Below are 17,299 nucleotides of genomic sequence, written 5' to 3' on the forward strand. Positions count from 1 at the left end.
TTAACCAACGGTGAAAATTATTTTAACGGCATTAATTTTAAGTTATTCATGTAGAAACATAGTAAAATAAAACAAATCTAATGTATTAAATTAAACTTTATTTATCTATACAAGACAAACGTTTAAAAAACTAATTCACAGTTACACATTAATTACCAAGCTTACGACGTGAAAAGTTTGGAAAACACTGCGACTGCTGACACTGAGCGAGAAGGAAATAACAATTAACACGCGTTCGACAAGGATGACGGTCAGGGCATGAAGTTATCTAGATCCGAATTGTCAAATGTCCACAGCGCTATCCTGTGGTACCAGTAGTATAAACGGAATTACCCGAAAGTCTGAAATTTCTTTCGTGAATCGGAAGATATTGCTAACGAGTAATTAAAAATGACGTGTTATTGTAAAATTTAAGCTAAAATACATATAAATGAAAATTATAAAATTATAAAGAAATATTTTAACTTATTAACCATAGGTATAATGTACCCATGTAACATGTTATGTTGAAATAAAGTGGCAATGTTATTGTGACGTAATCGCGTGTCACTCTGGGAATAGAAGACCATGTTTTATTAGACCATGCTTATTTGATTCATATAGTAGAGTTGCAAGCTACTTGAGTGTTATGAGTACCTAAGTACCTACCTACATATGAATCATTAAACCGATACCTTTTTGTTAACCTTGAAATAATACGATAAAATAATGTTTATTGCGAAATTAATTAGGTCAGTAAGTATAATTCATATGATTAATTATATATAAAATCTTGTTAATACCTACAAGGGGCTATTCATAAATTACGTCATTTCAAATTAGGGGAGGTTAAACTAGGTAAAATTTAGGAAGGTACCATAGCAATTAGTACCTACCTACCTATGTGTTCATGGTGTATGTAGTCAACACGCATGTGACACCGTGCGTCCCTACGCTACGTCATCTTCTTACCATTGCCACGGATGACAAGCAATCGTAAATATGTGACGCTTATGATGTTTGTCTAAACGCATGATGCAGCGTGCGTTTGCCTCGAGCGTCGTTGCCCGAATGGCGGTCGCGGGGCGCGCGGGGCGCCTGCGCCCGCGGGGGGCGGGGCGAACAGCTGAGCTGGGTATATTGACAGCACGTTGCTTGCCATCCAGTCGGTCCGCAGCCTTCGCGGAGTGCGAACGTCACAATTGATATGATCACCGCTCGCAGCATATGAACTCACGCTGCGGTAGGGTAACGATAAAATTATGACTTTTGGAGCTAAAGAAGACGTTCGAGTAATAAAGGAGTTTCATAGGATTGTTTCAAGGTATTGGGAAATCTCCGGTGCGACTGCCGAGAGGCGTGAAAAACTATAAAAACAGTGTGACTGTGTTGTGTTTTTTTTAATGAAAATGGTGCCCCAACAAGTGTCGGATGTTCGGTCCATGTCGCCGACTTCGAGCGCCGGTCCGGTGTTCGGTTCCCAGTTGGTGGACAAAAACTCGTCCACACCTTATACGGATGCTACACAGGTAAGTTTTTTGCGAAGTGAAAAATTGGTAAAAGTGTGGAAAAGTGATTAAAATAAATTACAAGTCAAAAATTTAATCGACAAAAATTAACTTCAAATTACACTGAAATTGAAGAAAAAAACATTTAAAATGAAATAAATAAAAAATTATGGAGCTACAAGTAAAATCAAAACAAAAAACGACTTTCAAAATTTAAAACTTGAAAACACAACTGTCGAAACAAGTCTAGGTTACCTTCAAAACAAAAAAAAAACAAACCAATTTTTCGCGAAAACAAAAATATACAACTCAATGACATTTGAATTTTGAACGTACCTACTTAAATAACAAAATTCTATTCTAAATTTGAATTTTGAGACCGTAAAATTCTAACAGTTTTTTTAAACGTGTGCCACGGACCATGACTACCTACGAAAAAAAGTGATCTAAATTCGTAATCGAATGATTTGAATGTTTATTTGTAACGAGTGAAATGCGCAGTAAGTTCGTTTATCACGCCGTAAACATGTTTTTGTGATAATCTACGCGAGAAAGTACTATTTAGATAAAAATGCGGAAAAATAGATACAAGTAAATAAACTCGTGAATAAAATTATTCATAGGCGTGTTGTCGTCGCAGCGAACGGAATGAATACGAATGAGGCCATATTTTTGCATTTAAAGGCATTAAAATACAAATTAGTTTCCGCAAATGCATTAAATCCAATGACACACAAAATACGAAGGTGATCTTCGTCCTACTATTTTTTTAAACGCCATAGTGACAATCTATGGTAAAAAAACGTATTTACTACATTTTTGCAAAATTTCAACTGTCTCGAAAAATGTGAATGTTGTGATCCACATTATACACAAGTTTATGTAATAAAAACCAATTTGGTGCTGAAATACAGTTATAAATGTATGTGCAAATAGTTAAATTGTTCGAAAATTTGTGCAAGTGCTATTTTACGAAATAGGTATGACTTAGTGTTTTTCTCATTACAAAACTTAAGTTTGCGTTCAAAATTTGATATGTGGGCCTTTTTTCCTCTTATTACCTAAATATTATTATATTAAATAATATTAACAATTAAAGGTAAAAAATACCTACTATCAAATTTCGCAATTTACTTCTCCTTGGCTTGGGCATTGCATCTGACTTATGCCTTGAAATTAATTCTAGAAAACGAATATATTAACATTATTAAAGTAACACACCTATATAATCAATAAAATATTAAAAACGTTATTAAATTACCCATTAATCATAAGATTGCACATTAACAATAAAATTCTAAGTGATTTAACACGTGCCTCTTAGAATCGCACAACTAAATTTATTGCATTGAAATAAGTTATTTAACAGAACTATAAAATCGGCGTTTTACTGGAAGTCCAAAACCTATTTTAAAGTCATTAAATTTGTTGACGATAAAGTCTAGACATAGTTATTAATAAATATGTATTTAAATCAGTAAAGTTCTAACCTAACCTATAAACGATGACGACCCTAAACGAATGAACGATACACTAGGGGTTAAAGTTTAGATTTACAACGCAAAAGTAATAAATCTGTTCAAAATTAAAAAAAAAAAACATTTATAGACACCGTACATATATGTGTATTGTGTAACTTCAAGTTAGTAAAATTAAAATAGCTATAATTAAGTTTATAATTTATGTATCGTAGTGTGATTACTCAGAAACACAAATCAAAAAATATTTCATAAAATAATTTGATTTGTCTCCTAGTTATCTTAAACACCTGTTTATTTTTTACAAATCGATGAACTGGTATAATGGTCATAGTTTGACTAAAAGTGTATAGGTACATAGTACTACAAGAAAAACAAAAATAAACTGTATATGCGTTAGGAATTTAGACAAGCCTAACACGGCCCAAAAAATGTTTTAACTATAAATAAAGTACTACGCCATACATTTTTTACGCAAGAAACAAATGAGCGTTCCATACTATTTCCTATGGGCAGTACTTCATAAAAAAACTGACTATAATTCGCGAGAAAACCTTGAAGTGTTGTGAACTCAAGATATTTGAGTCATACTCGTAACGAAGTTCGTGAACTGTCCAAGATTAACGTTCACAAGAGCGATGACACGACAAACAACTTTTCAAATTATCGCACTAACCGGTGATATGACGTCGCAAATGAAGCGATATCAGTCACAACAATCGATAAAACGAGAGGCACTGCCTATCCGCGAAGCGAAATACGTAAAATGCGCCCAGGGTACGGGTGCATTAACATTTTCAATGTCAACCCGTAATATTTTTAGCTCTGTCTGTGTGTGTGCCTCGTGCCGACGAGCGTGTTTGCTTGTCTGTGCAATGCGTGCTCGCGTGCATTCAACTCCAAAAGAGCATTAAAGCTTAATTTTATTCTACACATACGTCTGTTGCTCTTAAACTGTGAGTGGTACTAGGAAATGATAATCTTAGGTCATTCGCGCTTGTTTCAACTCAACGGAATATTCAGGAAAATTGTCTTGACACGATCTCCGTAATTAGCTCCTGGATTCGCTTAGGCCTTAATTAACAGCCACTGAGCGAATTATCAGATCATAAAAATCTTAATTGCGTAGAAACAAATGGGTTTAATAAAGTTTTGTTTATTTACACCATGCTGCATTAAAGATAACTTTTCATTTGCATTTATGTATGAATTTTCATTAGAATTGTTCCAGCTATTTATACCTATGAAGAGTAACAACTTTTGTAAGACATAATATCTTGATTAGTCTTCTACCAATCTTAAGGCATCAATTCTGCTGATATAAAGGTGTTTAATCTTACCTAGAAAACTACGGCGAGATACATTAAATCTATGTATTAGATTTATGATCTAAAATTGATAGTAAAAAAACAACTTGCAAGTCAGTTGCTCTCAGTGATAATTATCACGCGGAAACGATTAAAACCATTACTACAACATAATGGATTAACTACAATAGCTTAAGAAATTAGCGACGTTCAATCATCACGATACGCGATATCTAACAAAAACAACGCAGTTGCACAATCCCAGTGAAGATTGATAAATCATGATACGAGCTAAAAAATAACAATGGAAAAAAAACTTACAAAAAATAACAAAATTAACTTAGGGCGGAGTCTCGGGTCATTATAATTTGAACCGAGCGAACTGCGGACTTGTTTCTAGTCGGTTTTTGTTTTTTGCTAGCGTAGCGCTGTTGCCGGCCGCTCGACTATACCTTTCCACCAAGGTTGATTCACGCCTCCTAGTACCTTTAACACTATTGTCCGCTCCAAAGCGATTGTTACATTATACAATCGAAACTGAAAAACCCGCCTCGCCAGCTTTTAATTTACTTTAAGCACTTCCTAGAAAGAAAAGGCACTTTGTTAAGCCCGACGCTAACTTTTCCTTCGTGTTTGTCTACTATCGTCGGTTTGCTTACAACTGCTACTCACGAAATGCCCTGTTTGAGAATTTCAGCTATTCCGATTACATTTTTACTTCAAGTTTCGAACTTCTGTATATGCGAGGGGTTGGCATTAAATTTCGGAGCGTTGTATCGGGGTAATAATTTAACTTTAAGAGCGCTGGTAACCATTCGAAAACAATTCTGTGTTAAAATCCTTTCCTCGCATAAGTTTATCGCTTAAGTAAGCAAATTTATGTACCCTAATGCAGTGTTGGCAGTTCTGTGCAAATCAACATTTGATTGTAAAATACGGACCTATGTCGGCAAATGCAATTTGCTCTACACTTGTGGGTGGTATTTAATGGCACCATTATATGCCGGGGAACGGCGAATGTTGCCCAAGAAAATTACCGCTCAAGAACAGACGTGTCTATCAAACTCAACAAGTACACAGGTTATTGAATAGTCTGGGTGCGGTGTTTTTGAAAAACAGCAGCGCGAGTTCGCGGTCTCGCCGCGGATCCGAGACTTACCAAACTCGTGACATGTGAAAACAGAAAGTCGACACTGCAAATAGCAATAAATTCCGGGCCCGTTTGACACGGACTGAAAAACGCAAGAACAACTTCCATGGGAAACAACAAAAATAAACCAATATATCCTTCACTCCTGTTTTCCGCATACGGGTTCATTTACTCTACGGTAAACAAGCGTCGGTTTTACAAAATTGGATATTTGAACTTTTCAACGTTAAATGTGATTACTCGCTTTATGCGAACCTAGTTCACGTTTTGTTTGAGCTGTTTGAAATGGAATTGCGTTTGTGTTCGACTAAATCAAGGCTTCAAGAGGCCTAATCAGAATGACTTCCATCAACAATTTCTGTAAGTCTCGTTAGTGAAGGACGGTGTAATCAAAATTCATTACACAAAATGAGCGCGGGCCTTCGGAGATACCATTTAGGGTGTTTATTCATGTATTCCGAACAAGTTCATTTCAGACATTTACTCCTCCAAGTCTTACCCCATTAGCGATTTATGTATGTTGATTGGATCCCCAAAAACTTGCCCAAGTTTCACGGCTCCCCTTAAGTCGCTGGCTTGATTAGGTGTTTTTAGACGAAGCAACTTTATTGTGGAAGTTTGATTGGAAAGTAATGGAAGGTCGGCGTCGTGTTATCGCTCCGAACAACGCGCCGTTAAATCGTAAGGATGTTATTTGTATTATTGCTTTTCGATGTTATAAATAGCTGGGTCCTCAAGTTGTTAAGTGCCTCGTTGTTTTTACTTAGCTACTTGTAATGGGCCTACGAATCACGTTCTTATAGAGCTTTGCTGTTTTCGTCACTCGAGAACGTTTGTAACTCGATCTTCTCTCGACAAAGGTTTAAATCTTGAAATGACATCGTAAATATTGGGTCTCCGTTGACCCCATCGAGGTCGCCTGCAATTTTAAAATGATAAATTTCATGACTGGTTTTTAAACACGAGATGACACGGTATACTCGACACTTTCGAATTTTCTCTTTTATTTGCATGCTCGCTGAAGGACACGCAATTAATAATTTTAATAGGGCTCGGAACAATATGGGCTTCATCTAAGGCGATTGAGGTATTATAATAGTTCTACAGCCGTCGTAAACCGGTATTTATAAAGCCTTTCAGGGTAATTTAATTATTAGTGCACGCACACTCAATTCCGTTTTAAGCGTTTATATTAATGGCGCTCGGCATTTTCTGATAATTTTATGCGTTAAATATTCACAATTTGTAGAACATTCTAATCAAAAGAAACAAGTCGGTCGACTATATTTTTAGTAATTATGTGTATTAGATTTTTTACTGTATCTTTAATAATCTAAAATTTCTCAACTTTTGAAAACAAACATAATCTAGTTCAAACATTCCCTTCAAATCTTTCTAGAACTCTTTAGAACTCTGGTTAGTTTCCTAACAAATCTAGTCTATTCCTTCGGTTAAACTTAAATCGGCACAAGACTAACATTACCGAGAACCAGTTCCGCGCCGAGTATTATCGACAATGACCTTTGCTTAAATCGCTCACCAAAACCGGTACCGGACTCTCTTTTTTAGCTTTTGTTGTTTTGTTATTAAATCAGACGGGTACGGTATGATTTTGTTTAATGTTGATAGCAGCCCTACCAACCTTGACTTTCGTTTTGTTCAGATTTGAAATTATTTCATAAGTAATAATACTCTTATGGAACTTAAATGAGATTTCTTGTTGACCAGCGTATACATAGGTATAAAGTTCTTAAACATTACTATTACTGGATGTTATTACATCGATTAAGAGTAAAACGTCTTATTACATTTATAAATGAAATGCATTTTTATTACAAATTTTATTTTACCATCACGTGTGTATTCTTTAACGTTACCTGCACGTATACTTCTTTATATTTCTTCGCTTAATCTAGTTGAAAATTCACTTAACTTGCGTTTATCTTTATCGGAATTTTGCACCGCAGCAACTTTTGTATCGCACAAGTTTGCGTGTACCAACTTGCTTCGCCTCAATAACCGGTTGAATTAACTTGGTTTATAAAAATCTGCTGGAGTCAGGACTTGGAGTTTGATACTTTAGAACCCTTGTATTCCAGTCTGGAATATCTTTGATAGTTTCAGCAGGAAATTAGATTCCTTGCGCTGCTTGTGCTGACGGGCCTGGGGAATTTGTTAGGTTATCTTATAATAGAATTCTGTAATATCCTGTGCTTACTGTTTAGAGTGGCTTAGACGAAAATTTGATCACGATAGTTAGGCTTTGATCTCATAAAAGATAAAAAGGAACAATGAATACATATTGATGAATATGAATATTATAATATTGAGTGTTTAAAATTAAATACCTTTTCGTTATTCAAACTAATACCAGCTTTTTTACAAAGCTCTTAAGTCAAATGATTATTTGGGCATCTGCCAGACAACCAAATATATTTAAAACAGAAAATCGAATTGAATTTAAAGCCAACTATGACACTTTAAACATTCCCAAAGCTTGTATTTCCAAAGCCGTGTAAGTGTTTGAACATAAAAAGCCGTTGGCAATAGTTGGCTGGCGTGACTCCTGAGTAAATCCTTTATACGTTGGGCAAATTAATCACCCGCCTCGAATTTCCATTCTGCGAAGTTTTATCAAAACTTGGTACACTGGCGGTTGGACGGCCACTTTTTAAACGGTACGTGTAGATTTTTACTTACTTTTTGAAACTTGAAATCGAATTTATTAGCTTTATGGCATAGTCCTGAAAATGATACCTCTTTCTATGTTCTTCTTTGTAAGCTATTAAATTCTTCTGCAATTGAAAACAAATTGCATTAAAGTTAATCATTAAAATTTTATCTACATCACAATCATCATCTAACAATCAACACAACATCATTTTAAAAGTAGAACCGCATAATCCAAAGCTAGAGATTAAATCAAACGACGTGAGCAATACTTAAAACACATTATCTCTGATTTATCTAAAGAAAGCCCAGCTGTAGGACGTAATAAAGATGATGATAAGCTTATAACATATCTTGAAACTGGAACTATTTATCTGCAGTAAGTAAATTAACGATTTAAGCATTTAAAACGCGGCGTTATAGGTACCTACCCGGCCCCCTAACCCTAAACTAAATTGCTTGCCCTAAATTTACTACCAAAAGGAATCATCAACAATTATTATAATTTCTGATTTCTGTACGTTACTTGGCAAACGCCGGGCTCTGGATACCATCCAGCCTGAAGTGTTTACTTGGTGCTACTAAATTTAAGTTTAGTCTCAAAGGGGTTCAAACGAGCTAAGTTTAGTCTTAAAGCTAAAAGTTTCGAGATCGTTGCTTGAAAAAATGCTTTGGGGATCCAGTTTTATGCGGGGCTATACTTTTAATCATTTTGACGGACGGGAAAATATAAACCAAGTTTACGCTTTTTAGATTGAGTCTACTTGTGACAGATTGAATTTAGTAGGTTATATTATTATTTCCATTTTATTTCAAACAGACGGCGATGACAAGCAAAAATCGAATCATGAAGGTCATAAATATTTTGATAGGTAGTTATGTAGATTAATGAATGTTTAAGAATAGTGATTTTACTAACAAGACTGATCCAGGAAACGATTTCAACAATCTTTTAACCTATACTCCACTCTAGTTAATAACGAAACCCTTTTAACTAAAACTGAAACGTCGGAAATCCATAAGGAATGCAGTGGCCTAATTGATTGAACTGTGGAAAATAAACAAGGGCTCGGAAATAAAGATTCACCTGTGGAGTTAGGTAATTGGAAAAACATCACTTTGGTAATAGGGTTCCGTCGAAATACTCTTTTGGTAAAACTGAGTGTTCAGCTCAGAGAAAACATAGGTATAAAAGAAAGGGTTACAAATACAAATACAAAATACAAAATACAATAGTAGTTTATGTGACTGCTACATAATGAAAGGCATTAAAATACGAGTGTGGGTTTATGAAACGAATGAAATGAGTTTCATAATAGTATCACACGAGTGTTTTAACGCCTCATTATGTACAGTTACATACACTGCTTTATCTACACACATATTATAAACTTTCTATGATATATTCACTAACCTCATATTACAACCGACATTGGGGCACTTTCCTCTCTGGCGGAACTCGCAGATATGAGCTGGCGTCTCCGAAATATCTTTATCGCACATTTTACACGAAACTTTTGTTATAGTTACTTTAAAAACAACAAAACAAATTATTTTTTACTACAAACTAATTAAAAGATAAACTGTACGTCAAATGGCGGCAAATGAAAACTTTTTTCACGCATGTCACGCATCCGTAGTTTTTTTTTTAATTCAGAGACAAACTAGAGTCGGGGTCGATTACCATATCGTCCGATACCAACTTACAAGCGAGATTTGTCAATATTGTATGCAATTGACATTTGATTTCGAATAAAACGTCATCTCGACTGATATTAGAATAGGGGTCAAATCAAATTGCTTTTTTTTTCAAAGATGTTCGAAATTTGAATTTCATTACCAAATCGATTTTGATATAGTAATGAAGCTATTACCACATTTTCACAGATAAGAAATTTGCTGTAACAAAACAGTTTATCGTAATGTGGGCCATTATTTACGGATTTTTAAGGTATCATAGAGAGTTTATGATATGTGTGTAGATATAATTCTTTATTCCATAAAAAACAGTACATATAATTTGAGGGATGGTGTCTCCCGGTAAGCAATATATGCCTGTGTTGGGAGGCACCGCTCTTCCGTTATTATTGTAATCTAAGGGTTGCAATTGAAGATTATATACAGCGACAGATATGATTATAAATAAAGAACCTTCTTAACTACCTAAATTACACATGGAAGGCATAAGCAGTTAAATTACAATACACTACTTTATATTAAATTTTTTGATGTAAATTGATTTTGATTTAGAACTTGCAACTTCGTATGAATATCTCATAAAACAGTTGTAAATATGTATAAGGCCCACTTGCACCATCCCACTAACCCGGGGTTATGCGGTTAAACCGTTTACTCAGTGTCAAATTGTACTGCTAACCATGGTAACTCCAGGTTTAACTGGTTAACCCCGGGTTAGTGGAATGGTGCAAGTGGGCCTTAGTCGTTATGATGAAACCTCATTTAGGTCTTCCTTTAAAAGTCTTTCAGATAGTATAGTGACTTTTGCGTAGATAAGAAAAGCGGTAACCTGGTCCACTATTTAATTCCGTAAGCAGCTGCTAGACGTTGTACAAAAGCATACGGATCCATCCATAAAATCGTCTCACGCTTGACCGCACACACAATCAGATTAAGTTTCGCAATATTCTTTTTTCGGGCCAAGAATAATAGATTAGGCATTCAAACATCTTGCTTGTTAATGGAAAGCAGGTTATTTCTATTTCTGACTCGAACCGATACAGTAAAGAAGATCACATGGAAACTCTTATAAGGTTTTATCTTGTTATAGTTTTGTATTATTTTCTTTCTATCTTTTGCCAGTATGCGATTGATGGTAATCAATTACTTTTAGTTTATTATTGATATGTAATTGCGACTTTATTTTCATTCATTTCATTATTTTCTTGGTAATTGCTTATTTGTAGTAATGAAATATTCACCAAACACCAATGACGATTATTTCTATTACCTTAAAAGCAAAAGCTATTATCTTTCATTATTATATTTAAATATTTTGAATGGAACCTAGCAACGGACGTTTCCATATTATTAATAGTATTATTCGACCATAATGAATATCCTAATGCCTGAATTGTAAGTATTCATGTTTATCGCAATGAAATTAATATCTGTATTTTATATCAATACTAAATTTAAGTTCCAATGAAGTAAAACATGATGATATTTCTCTATCCAGGTCTAATTTCTATTTTATGTTATTATGGAAGAAATTGAACCATAAAATACACATTAATTATATGTTGTTCATTTTATAGTTCCACTTCTGTTACTTCATAAGCTTTCCAATATAAACGAATTAATAAAAGTACTAATAACATATATATATATATATATATATATATATATATATATATATATATATATATATATATATATATATATAATCCCTTTCATAACGACAAGATTTCACTTTGGTACAAAATACAGACATAAAATATAGTACATATTATGGTTACGTACAGATCTGGGCCTAGTCCTGCACCGTGTTCTGGGGTACGGATAGTTAGCATAAAATTGCGTAGATCGTTATTTTAATGGTCATATTTTTAATGTAGCATAAATATTTAATTAGTCGAAGAAGATAATTAAATTTCGTTATTTTATTTTAAATCTAACTAAACCAAATAAAAGATAAGCAAGTTTTTCTATTCTTTTAAATGCTATGCATTTAACTAGATATTCAGTCTCATATTTTCCTAGCACGGTTCCTACAACAGGTTTAGATCTCGTATAACTCGATTTATTATCATTTGTACTGTAAATGTGATAATATGCGTTGAACAAACACGTGTCGTATTTGCATAGATATTGAGATCGCATTACAACATGTATTATAATGTCCCTTTTATATAACTGTAGGTATTCTCAGGGCAAGCGTCCTGTCAAATTTTGGCGACGCGAAGTCGCGTTGCGTTTATGCACTGGTTCCAAGAACTTTATTAACTATATTATTAATTATTTCTACACGTGTATTGTAAACAATAAGTTTTCAACGGTAAACAATAATATCGGTTACATTATCGTCGCTAATGTGTATTGAATTACAGTGTTCTAATTAACTTTGATAACAGCGAGTATATGGACTACGAGTAGGTGTATTGTACATACGAGTATAATATATATGTGACACGTGTTAATATTGTATGTACATGCGATAAAATCATGTCATAGTAAATTTCTACCAAATTTTTAACAATTTTAACTAAAATAGTAAACAAATAATGTTGATTGACATACACCGGACTTAGGGTGACATTCAAGAATTTAAAAGTAAAAGTATATGTTGTTACTCGTTTCGCATTTCGGTCGCATCAATACCTAACCTATGTATCACGTGATTGACGTGCATGATACACAAACATTACGGGCAAGTCATTTCAGAATGAGATCAAATTGACATAAATTTGAAACTTCGAATCGGCCCCCTATTATTAGTTGTTATTCTTATTCAGATATTAATGTAAATTATGTAATATAGTAATAGCCGATTGTGCAGTCTTCAATCGACTAGTGCTAGCAGTAGTCGTAGGGTTCCGTTCCGTTCCGATCGGTTGGTTACTTTTTTTTAGTATAATACCTAGTTCAGTTTATGACATAATATAACAAGTTAGTTCAAGAGAAACCAACCTAAAAGCTAGAACATTTCCTTAGGCTGCTAATGCCCCCATCTGTTCGTGAGCTTTTTTTTCTAGACTGCAACGAGGAAGCGAAGTAATAATAAACACAATTGCTTGGCCTTGAACTTACTGTACGTTTAGTCGCTCGCTCGCCTCGCTTGAACCGGTCCACTCCGCACTCTACGCTAAATTGAACACGATTTTTATGTCTTTTTAATTTTATGGGCTGCAAGATGCAAGAGTTTCTAGAAGGATTTTTTATTTAATTAAAAAATATGCATTATAATCCATTTGGCCTTTTTTATTATACGTATATATATTTGTTGTGCCGTTGTAAATAACTCTAGTCTAAATTATTTTATACGTGTTTCTGACCGCAATATGCTCAATCACCCATGATTCTAGCGAGTTTTGATTACAAAAATCATGATAAACACTAAAAAGTATTAAAAATTAGATTTCACAAGAAACCTATTCTGTTATTTCTAAAAAGGGGTTGTAAAAAATTGACTCCTACTATCGCTTGTATAATAAACACAAAAATCTGTAGCGAATCATGATTCAGAATAACCGATTTAAATAGGATGTTAAATAAATCCCACCGACTAATTTTAAAACAGTTGTTTATATAGGTAATTAGAAGTTTTAAAGGATTGACAATCAATATCTCGCTAAATGTTTAACTGCCTTCAAAAAAAGGAGGAGGTTATCAATATGACCGTATTCTCAAAACTCCGTCACCATGAACCGATTAAATTTGTAAAAATTTTTTTTATTGTAGTTAGTCCTATTTTTGTCAATGCCCTGATGATTTTCTGATGACGAGATCCATGAGGAATTGAAGGACCTTCTCAAATCTTGTGATTTTTGTATTTTTTACAAACAATAATTGAGTAGAAAAGGGACCAACCCGTACAGACCGGTGTAGTTTGGCCCCAGGCTCCAAATAAGGCGAGAGCACGGATACCTTGTTATTACTAGTTTAAAAGAGACGGGAAAACACGGGCCTTAACAACGTGCCCTTACATGTTTCTATTAACCCCCTGCGGCGATGTCATCACCATGTTTTTTGTGAACTAGAATAATATGTAGTTCGTTTCTTGACTGGAAATAATAGTTCAATTGTTAGTTTTTCGGTTGAGTGATTTCATGTGGAATGTTTAATCGTGATTAACATAAATACACTTTAGATTGTATTTTTTTGCTTTTCCAGTGTGTCAAATATCTTTATTTGTACATACAATAACAATAAGTATACAATACTTATTAAACTTATAAGGTAGATTAAAGATACATTTTCGTATGACTTGACAAAACGTTAGAGATCAGAGATCAATAAAAGTAATATGTAATTAGTATTTATGTAGGTAGTAGGCACAGTTTGTCAATACATTCATAGGGAATTACCCAGATCAATAATGTATTTGAACAAAATAACACCTATGTTTTATTTTAACCCTTAAACAGGTTGTGTATCTATAAGTACCACATAGCAAATGATTTTTTTTTGGCGAGCTGAGTAAATACAACGACCGCAAAATATCATTGCCGTAAAATCTATTAAGTGGGTGATATCGGAACGTAAAAAAATTACAGGTGTCAAAACAAATTTCATTGACAATTTAGTAGTCAAATTCAAATCGACAACAAATGGCAGTTTTTGTACGTTTCTCCCGCTGTATAAGTTCGCTACGCCGAAAAAAAGTACTGTAAGTATTTTGTTTTGTATTTTTATGGTAGATTATTAGATAATGTATGTGTAGTAAGTCATAATTTAACTTAGTTATTGTTTTCTGATAAAATATTCGCTCTAAAAGTTTGTGGTTCGTATGAACACTCTGCCCGTCTGGGGCACGTTCAAGTGGTTTCTAAGTGGCCACTGCCCTGCAAGGAGTTTACATGTAATTTAAGGGTAAGATTTATGACTATGAATGAACCCTCATAGTACAAAAATAACATATTTTCCTTTGGTTTTTAAATTAAATATTTATTCAACGGTTAGTTTTACGAGCCACGACATCCGCGTGAGCCAAGCAAGTGCTGGCAGTTAGTGTATTTTGTGACGCAAGTAAAATGTGATATCCACATGACTTGCCCTTAAAACTACTCTCTATAGCTAACAAGGCAGTGGCCATATATGTACCACGTAGCACCATTTTTCACGGGCAGTGGGCATATAAAAACCACCGGGTTTTTTTTATTGAATTAATGATAATAAAAATAAAACAAGAAATTACTTTCCTTTTAACGCTATTAGCTACCCGAATCAGTAATCAAAAGTAAATGCGTCAGGCCTGTTTAAGGGTTAATATGTCGAATACTTATATACTATTTAGTTCCTTTTGATAAGTATATATGTAATTGCTTATTAAAGTCTCAACATCCCTGTTAAAATGATTTACCTTTTTTATATTTAATGTCTACACAGTCTTTACAAACAGAAATTCACACCATTCTAAAAACATCGGTACAAAACAATTACTCATTAATAAGTGAATATTTAATAATGTCTAAATATATAATTGTGACGGTCGTAAAATTGAGTCAGAAACGTCAATTAAGCCAAAATTGAACGTTCCCGAGTCGTGAACGTGTAATTAAAACGCTCTAGACGCGTTGGGGGGGTTAACTCCCTTACCTCATATCTCTCTGAAGACTCCATCAAATCTCGACTCTATCTCCTAGTGATAAAGTCTAATTATAAATAGATTCAAACGAGATATGAGCATTTGTAAGTTATTAGTATTTTGTTGTTAAGAATTTTGTACACGAAAGGTGTTTGGATCAATTTAGTTCTTTCATTAAACGTAATTGGGAAATACGTTTTTGGGCACAATTTGACAAAATTACAATTAAGTTGACAATTAGTAAATTGAGGAGTTGAGTGTTAGATTAATTACAAGTGTTTTATAATGCTGGAGTACCATGCAAAGTACCAAAAGTAAAAATAACCCAAACAAAAACATAACATTTGAAAATATTTGATAGGTACTGAATTATAAAATTGTAATCTTTCAGGCGAAGAAGTTACCTGTAATGAATAGATAAATGGTTAAAAGATCTACTAGAGACTACCAGTATAAAATTAAATACCTTTACAACAATATTTGAAATATACAAATGACGTAAAGGCCAAATTGCGATCAGTAAAAGTTCTCCATAAATAAGCTTCAAGAAAAACAGCGAGTTCACTTTTCCAGCCTCAAAGTCTTTCATCCGCCGTATTTCGTTCGGTTCTCATTCACGCTCATTTCCATATCTTGTCCTTTATAAAAGTTTGTCTTCGGCTTTTGGAAGTTTATCAACTTTCTATGACGAATGTTCATTTTACTTACTTCTGTAAAAAGTGTTAAGTATATAATTAAATTATTCAAAAAAATAATTTCATGAATAAACTCAATATTTAATAACTTTTTTGTTTTACAAACGTAAAATCGGATCTTGATTACAGTACTGTTACACAGAAAATATATCTTCATTTACAGTTTTCTTAGCTGCTTTAGTTAAAGTAATCAAAATCCTATCGTCCCTTCGTTCAAGAACTCTGTTTGCAAATCCCACAGTGCATGTAATATTATGTGCATGCAATAAAAATTAAATGTACTGTACGTAATGTAATGTACTGTCAATGTAAAATCATCGCTGCGAGTTTTTTTTTTCAGTAGGAAGTCACTAAAACCCACCCTTGCATTTCGCGACAGTTCAAATGTAAATACTATATTTTTTCTAGACCCAGACGTTTAGTTAACCGGCCAATAAAGATAAATCAAGTGCGGCAAGGGAATTGAAAAATACCGAGATCTTTTTGCCAAGAAAAATGTTTAACAAGCAAGAAGCAGACAGCGGCGCGAAACGACGCTGTTTAGCCAGAAAAGCATGTCCCTTACGACAATTTGTAAATAAGACGTAACTCCATCAGTTGTTGTAGCAAAAACTATCGTGCGTGAAAGGTTTAAAGTTTAAATTTGCTTAAAGTACTTAGACTTATATAGTATTTTGTTTTGTTTCAGGTTTGTGCAGTTTTTTGGAACTATCGAGAGAAAAAGGTATTTTAATGCTAGGAATTTAGCCTTTGACGATTACTAAAGAGAAAAACGAGCGGCAAACTTCATGTAATCTTTTTGTATCATTTATATTTAATCTATAAACAATTAAACTCCCTAGATTAGACTAACTACAACAGACTAAATTTAATTAAGGTAAAGACTTAGTTGAGCTTTATTCTAACTTTGAGGCATGTTTTTATAACTAAAGGGTTGAATGGACATAGATAACCAAGCCATTATTTGCTCACGACGTCCAAGGCGTGGGAACTTCAAATTTATTAGGGTCTCTAATGATCCAAGTTATCTCAAACTTGGAGTAATGATAGAAGCCTGATTTACAAATGATATGCACTTTACCGGTTGACGTTTACCAAAATCTCTGTTTGAGGCAGCTTAAATTTACTTGTACGCTGCTAGCTTAAGTATTAAGTTGGAAAAACAAAACGCTTTGCTATTTTATGTCGATGTCTATAAAATGTTATTAGCTTAGTTTTCATCGCTTTAAATGTAAAGGACGGTAGAAA

The 17,299-nt window shown here is 33.8% G+C and overlaps 1 protein-coding gene across 1 annotated transcript in view; it reads left to right on the plus strand.

The window, feature by feature from the left end:
• Positions 1 to 1,131: 1,131 nt before the first annotated feature.
• LOC134798108 (transcription factor sem-2-like) overlaps positions 1,132 to 17,299 on the plus strand; it is a 94,166-nt gene continuing 77,998 nt past the window's right edge. The window contains exon 1 of the mRNA XM_063770448.1: positions 1,132 to 1,508. Coding sequence (XP_063626518.1) covers positions 1,383 to 1,508 — 126 coding nt within the window. The 5' untranslated portion in view covers positions 1,132 to 1,382. The remainder of the gene's footprint in view (positions 1,509 to 17,299) is intronic.

This window comes from Cydia splendana, chromosome 16, assembly GCF_910591565.1.
Source record: "Cydia splendana chromosome 16, ilCydSple1.2, whole genome shotgun sequence".
Classification (NCBI taxonomy): domain Eukaryota; kingdom Metazoa; phylum Arthropoda; class Insecta; order Lepidoptera; family Tortricidae; genus Cydia; species Cydia splendana.